Source organism: Bufo gargarizans, chromosome 8, assembly GCF_014858855.1.
Source record: "Bufo gargarizans isolate SCDJY-AF-19 chromosome 8, ASM1485885v1, whole genome shotgun sequence".
In the NCBI taxonomy this organism is placed as follows: domain Eukaryota; kingdom Metazoa; phylum Chordata; class Amphibia; order Anura; family Bufonidae; genus Bufo; species Bufo gargarizans.
In genome coordinates this window covers 142,183,504-142,204,555 of record NC_058087.1, presented here as the reverse complement: position 1 = coordinate 142,204,555, position 21,052 = coordinate 142,183,504, and the positions used below count along the sequence as shown (strand labels likewise).

The following is a 21,052-nucleotide window of genomic DNA, read 5'->3' as shown; positions in this document are numbered from 1 at the left end:
ATGTCTGTAGGTTAAAAGTGGTTGTCCCTAAACCAAAATTAATTAAAGGCTAAAATACGTTTAAAATTAAAAAGGTTGTCCAGGTTCAGAGCTGAACCCGGACACACCCACATTTTCTTCCCTCCGGCCCCCTGATATGAGCTTCTGAGCATTTCATGCTCTCCTTTGCCCTGCGCTAGATTGCACAAGGCATGGGCCCTTTGTTTATGTTTTTAACACTACTAGGAGGAGGCTTCCGCCTAGAAGTGTTGCCGATGATGTCACCATCAAGCCTCCGCCTAGATTTCCCCATGGAGAGCCAGGTACGTCACCGGATCTCCTAAAAAAGCCTTTGCCCTGCACGATTCAGCACAGGGCAAGGGAGAGCATCGGAGAATAAAATGCTCCAATGCTCATATCAAAGGGGCTGCCTGGGTGAAAATAGGGGTATGTCTACATTCAGCTCTGAACCTGGACAACCCCTTTAAGAAAGAGAACTATTCAGCTATTTACCACCACCCTGTTCCATCACTCAGGGTCCAGTCCCTGCTCAGTCCGGTCCTTTGTGAACTGTCCATGGTCATGTGCACTGCTGCACCCTTTCACTGGCCACAGTGGTGACGTGTCCCCAAATAGTGCATGACCACTGAGCCCCTGCAGTCATGTATGGCTTGGTCACACAAGTGAATGGCTGCAGAGGATCACTTTACCACATTTCCAGTCCACAGGGGACCACAAACAGTGGGGATGTACCTTCAGTGCTGTAATAGGGATAGTTTTCTGTATTTTAAACACATCCTAGCTCCTAATTAAATTTAGTTTATGGGTCAGACAACTCCTTTAGAAGGAAGTGGGGTAGTGCTAGGAAGAACTAACATTGACTCCCGTATCAGACCAACCCAAGGTTTCTTTGTAGTCTGTAGTCTTGGAGATAAATTGAGTTGTATAGGAGCTGTAGACACACAAAGTTGGAAAGTTTTCATCAAAACTATTTACAAAGATGCTTAATTTTTTTCTGTATTTTAGATGCAGTGGATCAATGAAAATAGTTGCAAAAGTGTACTTTTCCTTCCGTTAGAAGTCAGAATCTATTAAATAGGCATACAGATTTCATATGCCGTAGATTCAGTACAAATGAAACATATTATTTAAATTCATTAAGAAGACCATGATTGAATGATACATTGTGTGTCAGGTTTATTGTGCCCCATAGACCCATTTGGATGGAAAATGTGATTTTAGAGTGAAAAAAGAACATGCTGTGTCCAGTTAAATGTAACACAATACCGTATGGAAAAAACATTATATTTAATATCCATTAGTGTAAAAGTCATTTTTCCAGCCACAATGTGCATTACTAATTTGAACAAAAACACCCGTGGCCACAAGCCATTCGACGGCCATTTGGTTTTATATTGCAGCTCAGCTGCTGTGGAGCAAGGAATAAAGGTGTTTTCAATCAGGCCAAATGGCACTAGATTTCTGCCGTGCGGCCAATGATGGCGCAACAAAACGGCACATGGGTTTACTGCGAATGGCTGTGGTTTTAAATTTTTTGGCCGGACGACTTCTACAGGTGAAACAAGTTTTTTCAATTTGTTTCACCTGTGAAAATTGTGCTTCCAAAAATCATGGCAATTTGCAATAAAAAGGCGCACAGTTTTGCTGTTCGATAATTGGCTGCACAACAGCAAGTTTCCTAACTAGTGATGAGCAAATTTCTTGAAATTCGATTCAATTTTGATTCGATTCAGCCAAATTAGTTGAGTGATTAGATTCATGTCCGAATAAATGTGACCTGAATCAAAAGTGCTCCAAACTTGTTGATGACATTCTGGGTTTACTTGGGACTTTTTGCAACTCATTTCTATCCGTTTAACGGCAAGACAGCATTAGTAATCTTAAAGTAACAACTTTGTATATGGCTATGCGTAAATGCATGGCTGCTGGTGGTACCAGACTATTGTATAACAGACTGCACTGTAAGATTTTTTTTAGATGAAAAAGTGGTCTGAAAAATGTTTGTTTTTTTGGCAGCAAATGCCTACCAGTGTGTATATAGTGCCTGGAGTTATGGCATCCTCCTTCTTAATCTTTCCTATCTTCTGATCTGAAAAATGACTGATAGCATTTGACTTAATTTTTGGGAAAATTTGGGTAAAATTTGAGCTGTTTACAATAAATTCAATCATCCGTAATCCTAACTCAATGCACACTAGTAGCCTATTTGAACCCAATGTTTGCGTTTAGTCTATGTCTTTGCCTTTTGTTATACTTTTTTTTAATCTATTGCATTATGTTTCCTTTTGTGCATCAGTTTTTAGTTTGAGGTTGTGGTCTAATTTGACTGAAACTGTCCGAATTCTAAAGCAACTAAAAAAAACTGAAAACCTTGTCAGTTCATACAAGTCACACTTTGTAAAAATGAGTTTCCTAAAGGGACCAATTGGGTCATTGATTAAGACCGGCATTTTAGGCAAATATCCATTGTGTTGCAATCTGTGCCAGAAATACTCCTAATATAGATGTATTTCTGATCGTAAATGGCCCCCAAAATGTTTTGAATGTGATATCTATTTTTGAGACATTTGTGGTGAGCATGTGGCAACAACATATAGTACAGTTGGGAGATTTGGTTTGTGCATTTGGTGCAAATCCAGCAAAGTTACGACACTTTTGCAAACAGAAAGAGGAACCAAAATGACACTTCTTACATATGTGTCCTTTTGTTTTTGAGAGGTTCAGTTATAGTCACAGGCATGGTGAAACAGAAACTGTATATACATTTTTGGAGCTCTGGAGTCTGTGCAATTCAATCCTAAAAACTGGCTAACGTGATTTAATTATGAAACAGCTGAAATATTTTTCTGAATTGAAGAAATAATCAGGGTAAGGCTACATTCACACAAATGTATTTTGTTTCCGTGTCCGTTCCGTTTTTTTGTGGATTTAATGAGAGCCCATTCATTTCAATGGGTCCGGAAAAAATGCGGGGGGGCACACCGTGTGCTATCCGCATCCGTATGTCCGTTCTGTAGCCCTGCAAAAAAAATAGAACATAGTATTCTGCACCCTGCCATGTGCCCTTACATCAATTTACAACCACATGTGGGGTGGTTATGTAAACCGCAGAATCAGGGTAATAAAAATTGAGTTTTGTTTGGCTGTTAACCCTTGATGTGTTAAAGATTTCTTTTTATTAAAATGGAAAATCACCCCAAAAAATTAAATTTAGAAATGTCATCTCCATTTTCATTTAATTCTTGTGGAACACCTAAAGTGTTAACAAAGTTTGTGAAATCAGTTTTGAGTAACTTGATGGGTGTAGTTTCTACAATAGGGTCATTTATGGGGGGTTTGCATTATGTAAGCCCCACAAAGTGACCTGAACTGTTCCTTAAAAAGTGGGTTTTGGAAATGTTCTTAAAATTTTTAGGAATTGCTTCTAAAATTCTAAGCCTTCTAAGGTCCTAAAAAAAATAAAAATTACATTTACAAAATTATGCCAAGATAAAGTAGACATATGGGGAATGTTAAGTAATAAATATTTCATGAGGTATCACTTTCTGTTTTAAAAGCAGAGAAATGAAAATTTTGAAAATTTAGATTTTTTTTAAATGTTTGGATTATTTTGCATTACTTTATAAATAAAGGTGAAATATATCGACTCAAATTTACCATGAAGTACAATTTGTCATGAGAAAACAATCTCAGAATAGCCGGGATAAGTAAAAGCGTTTCAAAGTTATTGTTATTGCCACATAAAATAACACGTCAGATTTGCTAAATTAAACCTGGTGGTTAAAATAGCAAATTTTTGCATTTTAAAATGGTTGTTACAAGGGTGTTATTTACAATTTAGAGATATTTCCATGTCCAGGAAGAATTTTGGCTTCCCAAATTGGAGCAGATGTAGAACAGGTTACACTTCGATTTAATTCCTGTATAAGACAATTCTGTAGAATTAGCGAAATTAATCATTAGCTGTTTAATATTGTCAAAAATATTTTAGGTATCCCTTGGGTTTATGACAGCTTTTGCATAAGAACCCCCTTCCATCTACAACCCTTTTAAAAAGTAGATAATTGTAGTCAAGGTTGGACTGGCCCACCAGAGTACCAGATGATCCTCTGGTGTGTCCAAGCTCAGACAATAATCGACCCCCATTAAAACAGGCCCCTAAAGATCCTACTGTATATACACAAAGAGTAGGCCTTCAGAATAATTTCCTCTGGTGGGCTCAAGGGACTTAAGTCCGACACTGATTGTAATACTATCACCTGGAGCAAGTTATAATGGGTGTGACTATGTTACCCAAGTTTCAACAACAAAAAAAAGTTATATTTTTGGCTTTCCTAACAGAATTTATTTTATTTTATGGATACTGGGCAAGGACAACGGTTCATTGGAAGTCTGTCCTTGAACTGGATGTCAGGAAGGAGTCTGTGTGGTTTTAAAATATACATAAAGTATTGTTTTTTGCCCATAAATGGTCTATGGGTTGAGTCTTTATCTGTAATCGTTAGTAAGTAATGGTGTCTTATGTGTGTATTTATGACTGCTGTCTCTTATGGTAATTTTTAGAAAATTCAGTCAGCCAGGAAACATTAGTTCCAAGTAATGTAATCAATGTGTGTTTGGGAAGAAAATCCATCTTACATCGCAGCAACATATTCTTGGAAATGTGGCAAATGAGTTGGATATTACTGATTATAATTACGTTAAGTATGCATACACAGACTTCTCATTTACTCTCTGGGTGAGAAAAGCCAAGAATTTAAAGGGGTTGTGTCTCCACTAAATGTTATTTTGAGATAATTTAGCATAAAAAACTAGTTACTTTTGTTACAAAAATGCTCAGATTGTGAGATATTCTCTTTCTTCATTATAATGAAGCCCCCTGGTGTTCAATCTGTATAGTAATGTGCACGTCCACGTACTGAGGTAGTCACACATGCTCAGTTCCATCTATCAACTACTGCCAAATTTCAAGCTGTGTCAGTCAGAGGCAAAGAGATTCAGCAGAAGGGACATGCCTCTGAGCTTCAGCAGATGTGATAGTAGCCTGACATGATGCCTGTCCAGAATTTATCACGAGTTTCCCTTTTGCAAGCTCCATCTTTAATTGTTTTCCAAAAGCTAGTGGGTGGAGGCTAGCTGCTATGATGTCTCCCATATACTACACAGAGAGAGAAAAGGAGATTCTGTTCTCCTGTGTCTCTGTAGCATACTATTAGAATCAGTAGCAGCAACATGCAGGATCAGCATTGAGCAGGGCAGTTGTGCATCAAGCTTTTGAGTGAGGTAAAAACTTTCCTAGCACAGCAGCAGGGGTCCAGCGTGTTTCTCCTCTGTCTTTTTGCAGCAGATGCTCATCTCTCTTCCTTCTCTATGGACTTCTATGAGCTGCAGCTGCACTAAAGATGGATCTTAGCAGTGATTTAAGAGAAATTGATTAGTGCAGGAGGCTGTGGAGGAGCAGTAGAGGAGTGGAATATGTGTAGAACGAGGCACTTTTCTGTAATAAAGTATATCGCTAAGTTTTTTTATCCTTATATGTACTATTCATTTATAAATAAAAATGAAAACTATAAATAAATTAATGTACTTTTTCTTTTTTTATAGCAAACAGCAAGACCAACTTTCTTTGCTCGTAAATTCGAAGCTGCAGTGAACCAAGAAATAATTGGGCAGTTGGACTACTATCTGTATGGTAACTACCCATCCGGTACACCAGGCCTGAGATCATACTGGGAGAATTTGTATGACGAACCAGACGGCATCCACAGTATTAGTGACGTTATGTTGACCATGTTCCATTCATTCTCCCGCATGGGTCTCAAAAGAGCTGAGGGATCTCTGCACACTGATGGAGAGAACGCTTGCCGGTAGGTTCAGGCCTAAAAATGGCCAAACTCAAAATAATAATTGTTAAAGCCATGACAAAAAAAGCAAACTCAAGGATGTGTATTTTGGGAAGTTTGGAGATGAGAGGCCAGGAAAGGGAATTAGTTTAGATTTGGTTCTCCATTCACAGTAGTGAACATACCCACTGTTCGGTATGTCAGAAGTCAAGTAATGAGGCACTAAATGCATTCATATGGGAGGAGGTACTGAATGCATGCTTGTCTAAGAGAGTCCTGGTATCCAATGCAAGAGACATTAGACGGAAGACTGCTACAGTCAGAGTTTTTCTGTCCAGCTATGGACACTGCATAGGTGCACAAAGGTAACAACAATGTCATGAATTGTGTCTTGTGAACCTACCCTTAAGCAGGCCATACCCATTAGACAACATCCAAGGTGTATGATGTGTCCCAATGTTCCTCAATCGTCAGATGTCAAGGAAAAGAAGGATCAGGCTTTTGGATTTCAACAAGCCCTATTCTTTTGTTCTCAGGGGTAAGAGGTTCTAGAGGAATCTGGCAGTAACCTTCTCTACTATCTCCATTCAGAACACATGCATGACCAAGACAATCGTGCACGTGTATGGGGGTGGTCAGGAATAATAGCTGCCTAAAGAGTGTTTAACATGGCCAGCTTTCTAGTTCTTGATTTCTTTATGGCCTTCACTTCTTGGGCGATTCACATCCTTCTTCAAACGATGCCAGTATATGCTAAACTGATCAGTAGATGGTTAAGTCAAATTATTCTTAATTTTGCAACTTGCAAATCTTGGCAACGCATTTCAGAAAGATTTCAGCTAGACTCACATAACTAGCTCCGAAACCGTTTGCTCAGCAAGATCTTTAATTGAAATTAGGATATGATGGTTCAAGAACCTGGAGTTGGTGTACATCAATTTTCCTGCTACAAAATTAATTTGATGGGTGATGCCATTAGTTTAAACTCAAGGATGCCCTTAGAAGTATCATCTCGAGATGCAGATCTCCATTAGTATATTGCTGTGGAAACACAATCTCTATGCAGAATGGTTATGGTTGTACACCAAAAGCAGCTCGCTAACAATTTATACGCACACAGTTGCCAAGGGCAGCTCAATAATATCAACCATTCTACCGTGCTATAACCACTTTAACACTGATGTCCGGAACAGCAATTATGAGGCACTCCAAGACCCTTCATGTGCACATCAACAACGTTCTTGTATGGCAGCATATCTAAAGAGAAGCTGACCGGCCGTCAATACCACATCTTTGTCCTTAACAAATTCCTATTTATTCTAGTCAAACGCCCCATCGATCCCTGCATCACTGTGCTGGTTGGAATCCTTAAGCATGGCAGTGAGGCCAGAAATATTAAAATTTGGCTGCGAAATTATTGATATATTTCCATCATTTATTTTGCTAGAGCTGCCAAGGCGAAATATTCCAGGAGTAAATGTTTACCACGGCACATGCTAATAAAGTACAAGGCTGGTTAGTATTCTGTGCGGCAGGCGGGGTTCCGCCGTTATTGGCCGCAGTGATTTGCTTGCAGTGTCTTTGAGGAGTCCATCAATGTCAGTCTTGTTTGTATCCTGACTGCTCTGCATTGTTAAGATGCAGCAAACATAAAAAGAAATCCATCCAGATGTTCTGTATCTTTGCAGCATTATTCTATAAACTAATGAAACATTTTATGGGGGTCTTGTTAGGCTGGATGTATATAATATCTGCAGACTTTTACTTTCTTCTCATTATTTTGAGTTACTCGGGTGGTGTACGGCACATCTGTTCAGAATCTGCTTCACAAATCAGCTCACGAAGCAGATGGAAAGCAGGAATTTATTGGACAGGAATATATGACTAGAAAATGGGAAGATAAACCATGAACATACTAATACATCCAAACAAACGATGTAGGAACGTGATAGAGGCCTAAACCAGACACATCACCCAGTCACCTACAGCACGGATGGTACTAATCTAACTAGGCCTCGCTGCTTCCACTGTACAATTGGTACCGTAGTCACAACCTTTGGTTGGGTGGGTGAATGGATGGATAGATTAGATAGATAGAGTTAAAAATAGATAGATATTAGATAGATAGATAGAGATACATAGAAAGATAGATAAATATTAGATGATAGATAGATATAGATAGATAAGTAGTACATGGATAATAGATAGATTAAATAGATAGATAGATAGATAGATAGATAGATAATAGATGATAGATAAATAGTAGAAATATGATAGATATAAATATTAAATAGTGATATTACATATAAATAGATAGATGATAGAGATAGATAGAAAGATAGATAGAGTTGAAAATAGATAGATATTATATGATAGCTAGATATATTAGTAGTAGATGGATGATTGATAGATTAAGTAGATAGATATTAGATAGGTATATTACATAGATAAATATATTACATAGATAGATATAGATAGATATTAGAATATAAAATAAAGATAGATAGATATCAGATGACAGATAGATAAATAGTAGATATATGACAGATATAAATATTAAATAGTGATATTACACTATATATATATATATATATATATAGAAAGATATATAGATAGATATTAGTTTGATAGATACATAATAGATAGATACACAGAGTTAAAAATAGATAAATATTAGATGATAGATAAGTAGTAGATGGATGATTGATAGATAGATAAGGGTAGATAGATATTAGATGATAGAAAGATAGATAGATATAGATATTTAGATATAAATATTGAATAGTGATATTACATATATATATATATATATATATATAGATATTAAATTAATAGATAGATAGGAGATAGATAAATATTAAATGGATGAACGGACGGACAGCTGGACACACTGATGGAAACTATTACATATTTTGACATTATAACCTTGTGGTTCCCTGGAATACACATTCGGTAACTCTGCCGTCCCCTCCATCTGAAGGAAGATTAACATCTGCCAGTAGCAAGGCCTGAACCTTTTTGTGTTTTTCTCATTTTCTTCCACTTTCCAGGTACTATCCCATGGGCCATCCAGTGTCAGTCCATCTTTATTTTCTCGCTGACCGCTTCCAGGGTTTCCTTATTAAACATCATGCCACTAATCTCGCAGTCAGTAAACTGGAGACATTGGAGACCTGGGTGATGCCAAAGAAAGTTTTTAAGATTGCCAATCCTACGAGTGATTTCGGGAGACTGCAGTTTTCTGAGGTGAGTTAGCAGCAAACATCAAAGCACAATATTTTCTAACGGTAAAAGCTTGTTTTTTTATGTTTAAAGTGAACCTGCCCTTGGATGTCTACTGCCCTGAGAGCAGATATGCTAGCGGGAGAGAAGCGGAGTTCTGTGATATAGATGTTTATATGATTTTGGGCAGGATTTGTGAGTGAAAAGCAGAGTTAGGCTACTTTCACACTAGCGTTCTTTGCGGATCCGTCATGGATCTGCAAAAACGCTTCTGTTACCATAATACAACCGCATGCATCCGTCATGAACGGATTCCATCTTGCTCCGCACCACATCGCGGACAGAAAGCGATGCTTGCAGCTTTATTCTGTCCGCGATGGGGACGCAACCAAATGTAACAGAATGCATTCTGGTGCACTCCATTTCGTTCAGTTCAGTTTTGTCCCCATTGACAATGAATGGGGCAAAACTGAAGCATTTTCTTCCGCTACCGAGATCCTATGACGAAAAAGGGAAAACACTAGTGTGAAAGTAGCCTGGATCCTAACAGGACTCCTGAAGGAGTCAGTGAGAGTCCTGATTACCCCGCCCACACACAGTAATGACAGCCTTCTGTGTACACACACTGATACACGGAGGGCTGTCAATCATCCTGTTGGGTGGTATATTCAGGACTCTCCAGCAGATATTTATTCTTCAATATGACATAACCAAGAAAAATATAAAAAATACACAAACAGAAACACCTACAGTCTTCAGAAACACCTAGAGTGGACACATTCGGTGGTGGGTCTACCATGTGATAGTGGCCCCATACCTCAGTGCATGGGGCTCTTCCACTTTTCTTGAAGCATGATTCTTCTAATGAACCAGTTTGTGAGTAAACTCTAATATTCCCAAATTGACTAGGTGATGTTTACAAGCTTCTAGAAGAAACAGTTTTGCCTGGGAGACAATGATCCCTCTCCTCCTTGCTTTCCCCACATTTAGTTGGTTCTTCAGAAGTGGAGAGGTGTAGCTAAAGAGAAAGGATAGCCATCCTTGGTCTACAGTGCAGACAGTGCTATGCAAATGGTCTGTGTTGGCTAAGGCTTCCACCCAGAGGTGTCCCTCATACTGTAGCTTTGGGAAGTGAAGAAATTGAAGGAGAAAGTGTATTGTGTTCCCATGACACAAAAACCTCAAATCGTTCAGGACTATACATCTTCAAAACCATTACCAGTCCTAGAAGGTTCAGTGGAGGGACTGTTCTTGAAAAGATGGACAGTTAGATATGGCACTGATTTAATGCACTATGGGGCAGTAGATGAGCACTTTAAGGGCATCTGTCAGCAGATGTCTAATTAAACTGTCTGACCTGTTGCATAGGCACTTGACAGCTAAAGGCATCTGTGTTGGTCCAATGTTCATATGGGGTTGTTGCCGTTGCACCTAGAGAGGCTCAACTCTCTCTGGAACTGACACGCCCTCTGCACTTTGATTGACAGGGTCAGGCAGTGTAAACGTCATCACGACTGCCAGGCCCTCTTTATTAAAGTGCAGAGGGTGCGTTATTTAAAGAAAGAGCAGAGCCTCTTGGTGTAACGGCAACATCCCCATTGCTCCTAGAGGCTCATTTGCATATATCAAAACTTCATGTTTCTCAGCAATGCGGGCACATATGAACATGGGACCAACACAGATGCCTTCAGCTGCCAAGCGCACACGTAACAGGTCAGCCGGTGTCATAGGTACTAATCTGCTGACAGATGTCCTTTGAGATGGACATATAAAAATTAGGGAACTTTTTGTAATTGCAGGATAAATACAGTTAGGCCCCTTTCACACGGGCGAGTTTTCCGCACGGGTGCAATGCGTGAGTTGAATGCATTGCACCCGCACTGAATCCGGACCCATTCATTTCTATGGGGCTGTGCACGAGCCGTGAATTTCACGCATCACTTGTGCATTGCGTGAACATCGCAGCATGCTCCTCTTTGTGCGTTTTCCACGCAACGCAGACCCCATAGAAGTGAATAGGGCTGCGTGAAAATTGCAAGCATCCGCAAGCAAGTGCGGATGCGGTGCGATTTTCACGCACGGTTGCTAGGAGAAAATCAGGATGGAGACCCGATCATTATAATTTTCCCTTATAACATGGTTATAAGTGAAAATAATAGCATTCTGAACACAGAATGCATAGTGAAATAGGGCTGGAGGGGTTAAAAAATAAAAAAATTTAACTCACTTTAATCCACTTGTTCGCGCAGCCGACATCTCTTCTGTCTTGTTCTTGTTATTTTTTTAACCCCTCCAGCGCTATTGTACTATGCATTCTGTATTCAGAATGCTATTATTTTCCCTTATAACCATGTTCTAAGGGAAAACCTTCACAACCTTGAACCCAAACCTGAACTTCTTTGAAGAAGTTCGGGTCTGGGTACCACATTCAGTTTTTTATCATGCGCGTGCAAAACTCATTGCGCGATAAAAACTGAACAACGGAACGCAATTGCAGTCAAAACTGACTGCAATTGCGTACCTACTCGCGCGGGTTTGCCACAACGCATCCGGACACGCTCATGTGAAAGAGGCCTTATGTGGTTGAAGAACCTATTTCCCTGTACTATACCAGCAAATGATGTACAGTGCTATGATATAAGTATTTAGTATTCAGCTCCAACCGGAAATTAATTGGGCACATTCTTTTTACTATCCAACATAACAAATGGCGATCGTGATTGAGCAATTAAGAAAGACCAATGTAGAGCTCAGACTTTTGGTGTGTGTGGCAAATCCCAGACATTAATGTTCCATTAAGGAGATTGATGCTTTGTTGCTGCTGTTTATCAAAGTGTCTGCCGGTTGACTTTTAATTCCCTGAAGTGATAAGTTATCACCGCTATAATTTTTCCCACTTTTTACTTCCATTGGTTTGTTACTGTTCAGTTTGCTTTATCTGATATATAACGCCTCTCTGCATAAAGCTATATGTTTCTTGAGTTTCTTGAATTGTCCAGTGTCAAAGACTTAAAGAGGAGCTGTCACCTCTCCTGAAATGTCTTAGTAACTATTTGCATTCCCCATGTAATAATGATTCTGGAGCATCTATTCTTATGATTCTATATTTTGCCATTCCTTTATTGTTCCTGCTCGAATTTTTAAATAAATTGCTAGCAAATTGCAATGAAGATCTTTTGGGTGTTACCATTTGGGGGGGGGGGGGGTGTCACTGCACAGTCTAACACTATTCAGTCAGTACTGTGGTCACACCTCCAACAGGGTCACACCTCCAACTGGTAACACCCATCTGGACCTTCATTGCAAACTGTTCTAGCAGGAACAATAAAGTACAGTAAAGAATAATATAAAGAATACATCTACATGATTCTAAGAAATGTATAGATATTTTTTATCATCACAAACCCTTTAATGATAGTTTGTATTTCAATAGTGGAAACACCATTGGCTTTGACTTATATTTAATGGTGAGCCCCTGGAAAATAATATGTATTATATTTATAGCCTTGACACTATTTTGCACATACTTAAAAGGATTGTTCAGGTTTGTTTGTTTTTTTTCCTGCCCCCCAGCCATCAATACCTATGGAGACATCCATATTCACCTAGTTCCCACTGCTTGGTTCCGGCTCTTGAGCTGTCGTCAGCTTCCTGCACTAATAGGTTACATGGACTGCTGAGGCCAGTCATTGGCTGCAGAGGCACACGTGACCCTGTCCATGCAGGAAGTTTACAGTCATGGACTTTAAGTTCAGTGAAGACAGCCCGGTAGCCGGAACCAAGAAGCGAGGACCAGGTGAGCATGGATTTCTCCACAAGTTATGATGGCTGGAGGCCAGATTTAAAAAAAAAAAAAAAAAAAAACAGGCAACTCCTTTAAGAATAACAAGGTCCCTGGTCACCCTTTGAGACTTACTGTCTTCGCTTCTCCCACTCTAGAGGCCTTATCTAAACTATTTATGCCGATCTCAACAATAACCATTATAGAACACAACTATCCAATGTTTCCAAATGGGAGTCAGACTTGGGCTCTACATTTTCTGATATGCAATGGAAGCAAATCTACACATAAAAGTACCCAGAATACATTAATGCTTGAAACATCATATAAAGTGCTACTCCGCTGGTACTTGGTCTCCTCCCATATAGCCCACCTCCCTACCTGTTTTAGAGGTTGCCCCTCTTTAGGTTATGTATTAAACATCTGGTGGGCTTGTGAAAAGGCCTTGGATTTCAGTTTTTAACCTCATTCACTCGTTGACTGGCTACAATATTAAGAAAGACCCTTGGGAAGCATTGCTTAATAAACAGATCCCAAGAATTCCCCCACACCACGGTGATTGATACGTTTTTTTCTTCCTGGCCACTAAGCAGACTAGAGCGGCACCTCCAATTTTCTTAGTTGATGGCCACATTTAAGTATATGGAACTCATGCCCATATCTTATTTGCTATGTTTGCCATCTTGAGAGAGTGCCTCCCGGTGCCCCTCCCCTCTCCCCGCAGTTTGTCATTGGTCTGTCTCCCCTTTTTGTTCTGTCTGTCTGTCTGTTACCAGGGTTTTCCCGTTGGCTGTGATGGCCCCATCTACAAGACGGTGTAGTGAATAATACCACCATATATTGTTGACGCTTCTGTCCAAAATCTTCTCCTTTATGCATCTGGTGTGTTAGGCTTTTCTTATGTTTTTCCTTTTGCATCGACCCTCTTTATTCTCTACAACATTGGCTTTTATTTGTTATTAGTGTTACAAAATGTTGAAAAACATTCAATAAAAAATTTTGTAAAAAATAATAAGGACCCCGGAGTTTATTATGTACATTTTCATCTTGTCTGAAACCTGAGACCACCACCATTTTCCTTTACATCTTGAAGGATTGATTGTGTAGTCAATATCTGAGTATTCTTTGATCAGTCTAAGATATTTCTATACCATAAAGGGGTAGTCTGAGGAGAAAAAAAAACCTGCCCAAGCACTCTATCATGTCTTATGGACATCATAGAAATGGTATCCCCACAAGGAGAGCTATAGAAAGGAGAGCTGACAATAGTAACAGTCCAGCTCACCTGCATCAGTAGTTTGGAAGGTGCACGGATGGGAAGAGACCCAGACTCATATACTTGAAAGGAAAAAATCCAGCACCTCGATTTTTCGTGCTTAGCGATGTTTTATTCCACAAAACCAAATATACAGCGGTGAAGAATCCTCAAAGTGCAAGCGCCAATACGGTCTACGCGTTTTGAACCAGATGGTTCTTAATCATGACCTTCATAATAAATTTCTAAGGAAGTGTATATAGGAGTGAACATAGAAAATCCCTCCCCCCTTAGACTAGCTGGGCGGTGCAAACCATCCCAGGTGTTACAATCAAAAGTGCTAGCAGAAATTTAAATATACCAGACAAGTTTAAAATCTAACATGAGCCCCTATGAACAGACATTTTATGACATTAAACCCAGCAAAAATTGAGGAGTAACAGAGCATTGATAATAAATACATAAATAAGTGAATAAACAGGATTATAAGTGAGAAGCAGAAAAAACGCTCCATGTGAACACTCCTCAATACTTGCTGGCTGCAATCTAAGGCTACTTTCACACTAGCGTTCGGGTTTCCGTTCGTGAGCTCCGTTTGAAGGAGCTCACGAGCGGACCCGAACGCAGCCGTCCAGCCCTGATGCAGTCTGAATGGAGGCGGATCCGCTCAGACTGCATCAGTCTGGTGGCGTTCAGCCTCCGCTCCGCTCGCCTCCGCACGGACAGGCGGACAGCTGAACGCTGCTTGCAGCGTTCGGGTGTCCGCCTGGCCGTTCGGAGGCGTGCGGATCCGTGCGGATCCGTCCAGACTTTCAATGTAAGTCAATGGGGACGGATCCGTTTGAAGATGCCACAATGTGGCTCAATCTTCAAGCGGATCCGTCCCCCATTGACTTTACATTGAAAGTCTGGACGGATCCGTACTAGGCTATTTTCACACTTAGCTTTTTTTTGCTAAAATAATGCAGACGGATCCGTACTGAACGGAGCCTCCGTCTGCATTATTATGATCGGATCCGTTCAGAACGGATCCGATCGAACGCTAGCCGAACGCTAGTGTGAAAGTAGCCTAAGGCTAGGTCTACACGATGACAGTTGTCGCGCAACATTTTGTTGCACCAATGTCGCGCGACAATTTTTATAATGGCAGTCTATGGTGTCGCACTGCAACATGCGACATGCTGCGACTGCGACGCGACAGTCGCAGAAAATCCATTCAATATGGATTTTTCTGCGACTGTCGCGTCGCAGTCGCAACATGTCGCATGTTGCAGTGCGACACCATAGACTGCCATTATAAAAATTGTCGCGCGACATTGGTGCAACAAAATGTCGCTGTTGCGTCCTATCTGTCGCGCAACTTTTTGTCGCGCGACAAATGTCGTCGTGTAGACCTAGCCTAACTCTGACCATTCAGGCTATACAATAAATTTTTTACAACATGATGTGATCGTTAATAGCTACTAATAAATATACATGTGTTCTTTTCTCAAATTTGATCCTGCAGGGCTTCTGGACTTCTATTTTTAGAATCCAGAAGGCTTCTCTTTGGTTTACAAGTTTTTTTGAGGTCTCCATCTCTTGCAGGCAAGCTCATGTCAGATTTTAAACTTGTTTGGTACATTTAAATTTCTGCTAGCACTTTTGATTGCAACACCTGGGAGGGCTTGCCTGCAAGAGGTGGAGACCTCAAAAAAACTTGTAAACCAAAGAGAAGCCTTCTGGATTCTAAAAATTGAAGTCCAGAAGCCCTGCAGGATCAAATTTGAGAAAAGAACACATGTATATTTATTAGTAGCTATTAACGATCACATCATGTTGCAACTTCAAGAAAATAAAAAAATTATTGTATAGCCTGAATGGTCAGTTAGATTGCAGCCAGCAAGTATTGAGGAGTGTTCACATGGAGCGTTTTTTCTGCTGCTCACTTATAACTTATAATCCTGTTTATTCACTTATTTATGTATTTATTATCAATGCTCTGTTACTCCTCAATTTTTGCTGGGTTTAATGTCATGAAATGTCTGTTCATAGGGGCTCATGTTAGATTTTAAACTTGTCTGGTATATTTAAATTTCTGCTAGCACTTTTGATTGTAACACCTGGGATGGTTTGCACCGCCCAGCTAGTCTAAGGGGGGAGGGATTTTCTATGTTCACTCCTATATATACACTTCCTTAGAAATTTATTATGAAGGTCATGATTAAGAACCATCTGGTTCAAAACGCGTAGACCGTATTGGGGCTTGCACTTTGAGGATTCTTCACCGCTGTATATTTGGTTTTGTGGAATAAAACATTGCTAAGCACGAAAAATCGAGGTGCTGGATTTTTTCCTTTCAAGAAAGGATAGCTGCTCTGGCTCCCATTTTAACAAAACTAGCCTAACAAGACATTACACGGACAGGCATTCATTCGAATGCCCAGCATATACTGGTAGATTTCCCTACACAGTAGGAGTATTTACTACTGAAAATACTATGAAACCTATGTAGGCAGAGCAGTAAAAGCAGTAAAAACGTTTAACAACCGGAATGTCCCTTTAAAGGGGTTGTCCAGGCTTAGGCCATCAATATCAGATCGGCGGGGGTCTGACACCCAGCACCCCTGGCAATCAGCTGTATGAGGAGGCAGCGCACGAAGTGCACACGTGCCATCTCCCTTCTCTTCACCACTGCTGGTTATGGTAAAGACCATAAAGACGTGTGCGCCGTCTCCTCATACAGCTGATTGGCGGGGGTGCCGAGTGTCGAACCCCCACTGATCTGATATTGATGACCTAGCCTGAGGATTGGTCATTAATATTATAAAGGCCGGACAACCCCGTTAATGACTGCTATTAGTGGTTGTCAACCAGCATCAATGTAAAGAGACCTCGACAACATAAATTGTTTTATTAAAGAATATACACAAGAGGAAATTTTCCAGACTAATATTTCAATGTACTGTCCATGACTCTGGGATCATTGCTCTGAAATCTATTGTGTATGTTTTTCCTGAGCCTGTGGAACATTTAATTACATTGCTGTTATCTAACAGTAGCATCAGTGGCATAGTCTCAAATGTGTGCTGTATCGGGAGAGGTGGAAGCAGGGCTCTAATTGGTTGTTCTGTTGTCTGCTTGGTTGTTTAATGAAAGATGGCTTCATGGAATTACACAATTTAAAGTCATCATTAGAGGTTTTAAGGCTGTTGTTATTGCAGTCTGTAGAAATCCAGTTCACTATTGACTTTAGTTTTGCCTTTTCAGACAAAAAGTTTTCACAAGGTTGTCCTGGGGTTTGACACTTTTAAAGGGTATTTCCGAGAGCTTTTTACTGATGACCTATCCACTGGATAGGTCATCAGTATCTGATCGGTGGGAGTCCAACACCTGGGACCCCCCCCCCCCCCCCCCGATCAGCAGTTTGAGAAGGCACCGGCACTCCTGTGAGTTTCACAACCTTCTCTCAGCTCACTAAGCACAGTGTCCTACATTGGATAGCGGTTGTGCTTGGTATCACAGCTCAGCCCCATTGCCGCATTTGTGTACTATATACTATACTGGCCAGGAAAAAAACACCATAGCGCATGCGCGGCCTCGGCGTGCGTTTTCGGGACTGCGCGCGGCCAGCCGGGAGAAGAGAAGAAGTCGTCTGCGCAAGCGCTGCCACCGCGATTCCTGAGAAGAGCGGTGGCCGTAACCAGGGGAGACGGAAGACAACAGTCAGGTAAGTATATGTTTATTTTCTTCTAAGGAGTGGGAATTAGTTAATTAAATATATTTAGAAAAATGATCACTGTTAAATCATTAACAGATTTAACAGTGATCATTAAGATGGGACTACCCCTTTAAGGAATATTTTAGTCTTACATTTTTAATTAAAAGGGTTGTAAAGTTTAAAATATCTATTTTCCTATACAGTACCCTATCTGTCTCCTATGTTCAGGATGCTCAACTTTTAGCCAGAGTTTAGAGTGTCTCTCACGGGGGAGGACTTGTCCTGTACTCTTTTACAGAGACAACTACCGTATTTATCGGCGTATAACACGCACAGGCGTATAACACGCACCTTCATTTTAAGAGGGAAATTTCAGGAAAAAAAGGGTAGCTCAGAACTTTTTTTTATTAATATTAATACCACTTATAAGGTAAATAATGTAAAAGGATGACACTTATGGGGCTCTGTGGATGACACTTATGTCATCCACAGATCCCCATAAGTGTCATCTACAGATCCCCCATGAGATGGATAAGTGTGGAGAGATGAGGCGGGAACACTCATGGCGGGGCCCGGTGCAGTGACTCTACTCTAATACACCGGGCCCCGCAACTGTTAAACATTCAATCTGACTCTATATCTAATTGTACGGTACTTACTGTAGTACCGGAGGTATAACATTAAGACGGCGCAGACCGGCATCTCCCTCGGTCATGCGCCGCCTGTCTCAGCTCCCTCCTGATGCGCTGCCTGCCCCAGCTCCCTCCTCATGCGCCGCCTGCCCCAGCTCCCTCCTCATGCGCCGCCTGCCCCAGCTCCCTCCTCATGCGCCGCCTGCCCCAGCTCCCTCCTCATGCGCCGCCTGCCTGCTTATCTCACTATATGAATGAACAGGCAAGCGGCGCATGACAGAGTAAGCTGGGGCAGGCGCCGCATGACAGAGGGAGCTGGGACAGGCGGCGCATGAGGAGGGAGCTGCGGCAGGCGCTGCGCCGTCTTAATGTTATACATTCGGTATGTAAAAACATGGCTTCTTAACTTTATATCGGCGTATAACACGCATACATCATTTGCCCCCTATTTTCAGGGGGAAAAAGTGCGTGTTATACGCCGATAAATACGGTATATAGTGCTTAATTTCCTCCATGGTGGCGCTGCAGAAAACTTGAACACTGACTACCAGGTTTACCCATAGATTACAGGTGATCACTGGGGGGAACTTCCTTTGCTCATTTTCAATGTAACACATCTACGAGAATTCATAAAAAAAAAAAAAATACGATTTGTGTCCTAATTATTTCCGCACGAATCAAATATGCTCCACCTGTCCTGACAATTGGTACCCTGAGGACTCCTAAGACTTAGATTTTTTTTAAAATATATTGTGGCAATGTGAACATTGAGGTGTTGTTTGCACCAGGAGCGTGTCACCAAGGGGCCCAGCCTTGGTGGAGTAAAAGCCCTAGTGCAGGTGTCCACTAAAGTAGTTGGGGGACACCATATATATAGGGTAGCTGGTTCAACTATTTTAGGGCGGGCTTTTACTGGGAACAGGCAATGTGTTGGGTGGGTGCCTGTTCCCTATGCTCCAGTCCGGGACTTAGGGCATGCTCACGTCCAGGGATTCCATTTAATCTGGTTTCTGGAATTGGGTGTGTCTCACTCTGGAGTGTTTTGTGAAGCGGTATCAGCCGGATGGGCTGAGGGGCCACGAGGCTAGGCGATAGCCTGAACTTTGGGAGACGCGGTGACGCCTGTGAAACAAGGATCACGAGGCCAGAGTCGGGAGGACTACTGGGCCACATCCCCCAAAAGGTATTGAAGTGTCACAGCCTGGAGGTTGCTGGACTGTATGGCTGAGGAAAGCCGCATTTGTGTTCCATGTGTGAACAGGGCTCTCTAGGTGAGTCAGGGATATGCTTATGTGTTTAGTTAGAGCCTAGCCGGGCAAGGGTTTGCTATTTTGTGTGGATGTCACACGTGATAAGTTGAAGCTGCGACTTCGTAACCTGTGCTTTGCTGAAGTGTCTGAAATAAAGCAAGAGTTTGCACATTATAACCGTGTCTGCGAAGATATCTGTGAGTGTGACCCTTGAAAAAAGATGATCCCTTACAATATCTTTTTGGTCTTGATTTTTTTTTAAATGCTAATTTTTACTGTTTCTCTTCTCCCCCCCACCCCTTTTAAGCTACGCAATGACAGCAATAGCAAATAGTATCAGAGTGACACTGACATATATAGCCATGGGTAAACGCATGGTTGAAGGTGTTAACCAACAGCATGCCACATGTTAATATTAGAAACCTACCAAAAATTGGTAGTTCAATGGTGTTTAAACACACACAATGTCATCTGAAAAAAAATCTGTTGCTTATTTGTACCAAGCGTCCAAAAATGATGCCTTAACAAGGGCAGATCCCTACCTCTGTTTTTACACACACATTGATGTCATTAAAAACAGTGGCTTGTTTGGAAATTGAACAAGCCTGGAAAAATACTCCCTTTTATTTGGGCCAGTTGGGGTAGTAGTATTATTGGTGGCTGTGTAGGGGTAATGGAAGTGGCAGTAGGGGGATTAGCAGCAGGGAAGTCAACCATGGCTAGCCAAAAACTGCTGTCTGTTCCTAGACCATGTGGCGTCACGTTCATTGGTCACATGGCCTAGGCGCAGCTCAGTGCTATTCAAATGAAAGGTTCTGGGCTGCAGTACCAAGTACAGCCAGAATACAATGTACGGCGCTGTTCTTGGTAAGCTGTGAGGATGCTGATTGACAAGGTGCTGGAAGTCAGACCCTTCACCTCTTTGATATTGATGACCTATCCTGAGGATAAGCCATCACTATCAAAATTTTGAGAAACATCTTCAACCTACCATGGCAAACTCTGCCCCTTTTTGTGATCTAATTCTAAACCTTTATACTATGCAGATTTTTCATTCTCAACATTATCACCCTGTCAGATATCCAACTATATTGGGACTTAGCCAATTTTGGGACTTAGCCAATTGAATCATAGGTCAGTTTGATCAGGTGTATCTCAGCCAATGTCACCACATCTATCATGGGATAAAATAATTTATGCATACATTGTTGTGGTTGGTGATATATCTCCCTCTTCACATTGACCTCTATTGACAATGCTTAGTAGGTCATTGGTTAATCAATGCTAGTGAAGGTTACATCTCATCACAGTATTCCATCTAATGACATGTTACATCTTACAATATACTCTCCACTCCGAACAGTTTACC

At 41.0% G+C, this 21,052-nt stretch overlaps 1 protein-coding gene across 1 annotated transcript in view; it reads left to right on the top strand.

The window, feature by feature from the left end:
• Positions 1-21,052, top strand: part of XYLT1 (xylosyltransferase 1) — a 302,674-nt gene that overhangs the window by 266,436 nt on the left and 15,186 nt on the right. Inside the window, exons 8-9 of the mRNA XM_044303506.1 lie at positions 5,605-5,867; positions 8,894-9,089. Of these exons, the coding sequence (XP_044159441.1) occupies positions 5,605-5,867; positions 8,894-9,089 (459 nt within the window). The remainder of the gene's footprint in view (positions 1-5,604; positions 5,868-8,893; positions 9,090-21,052) is intronic.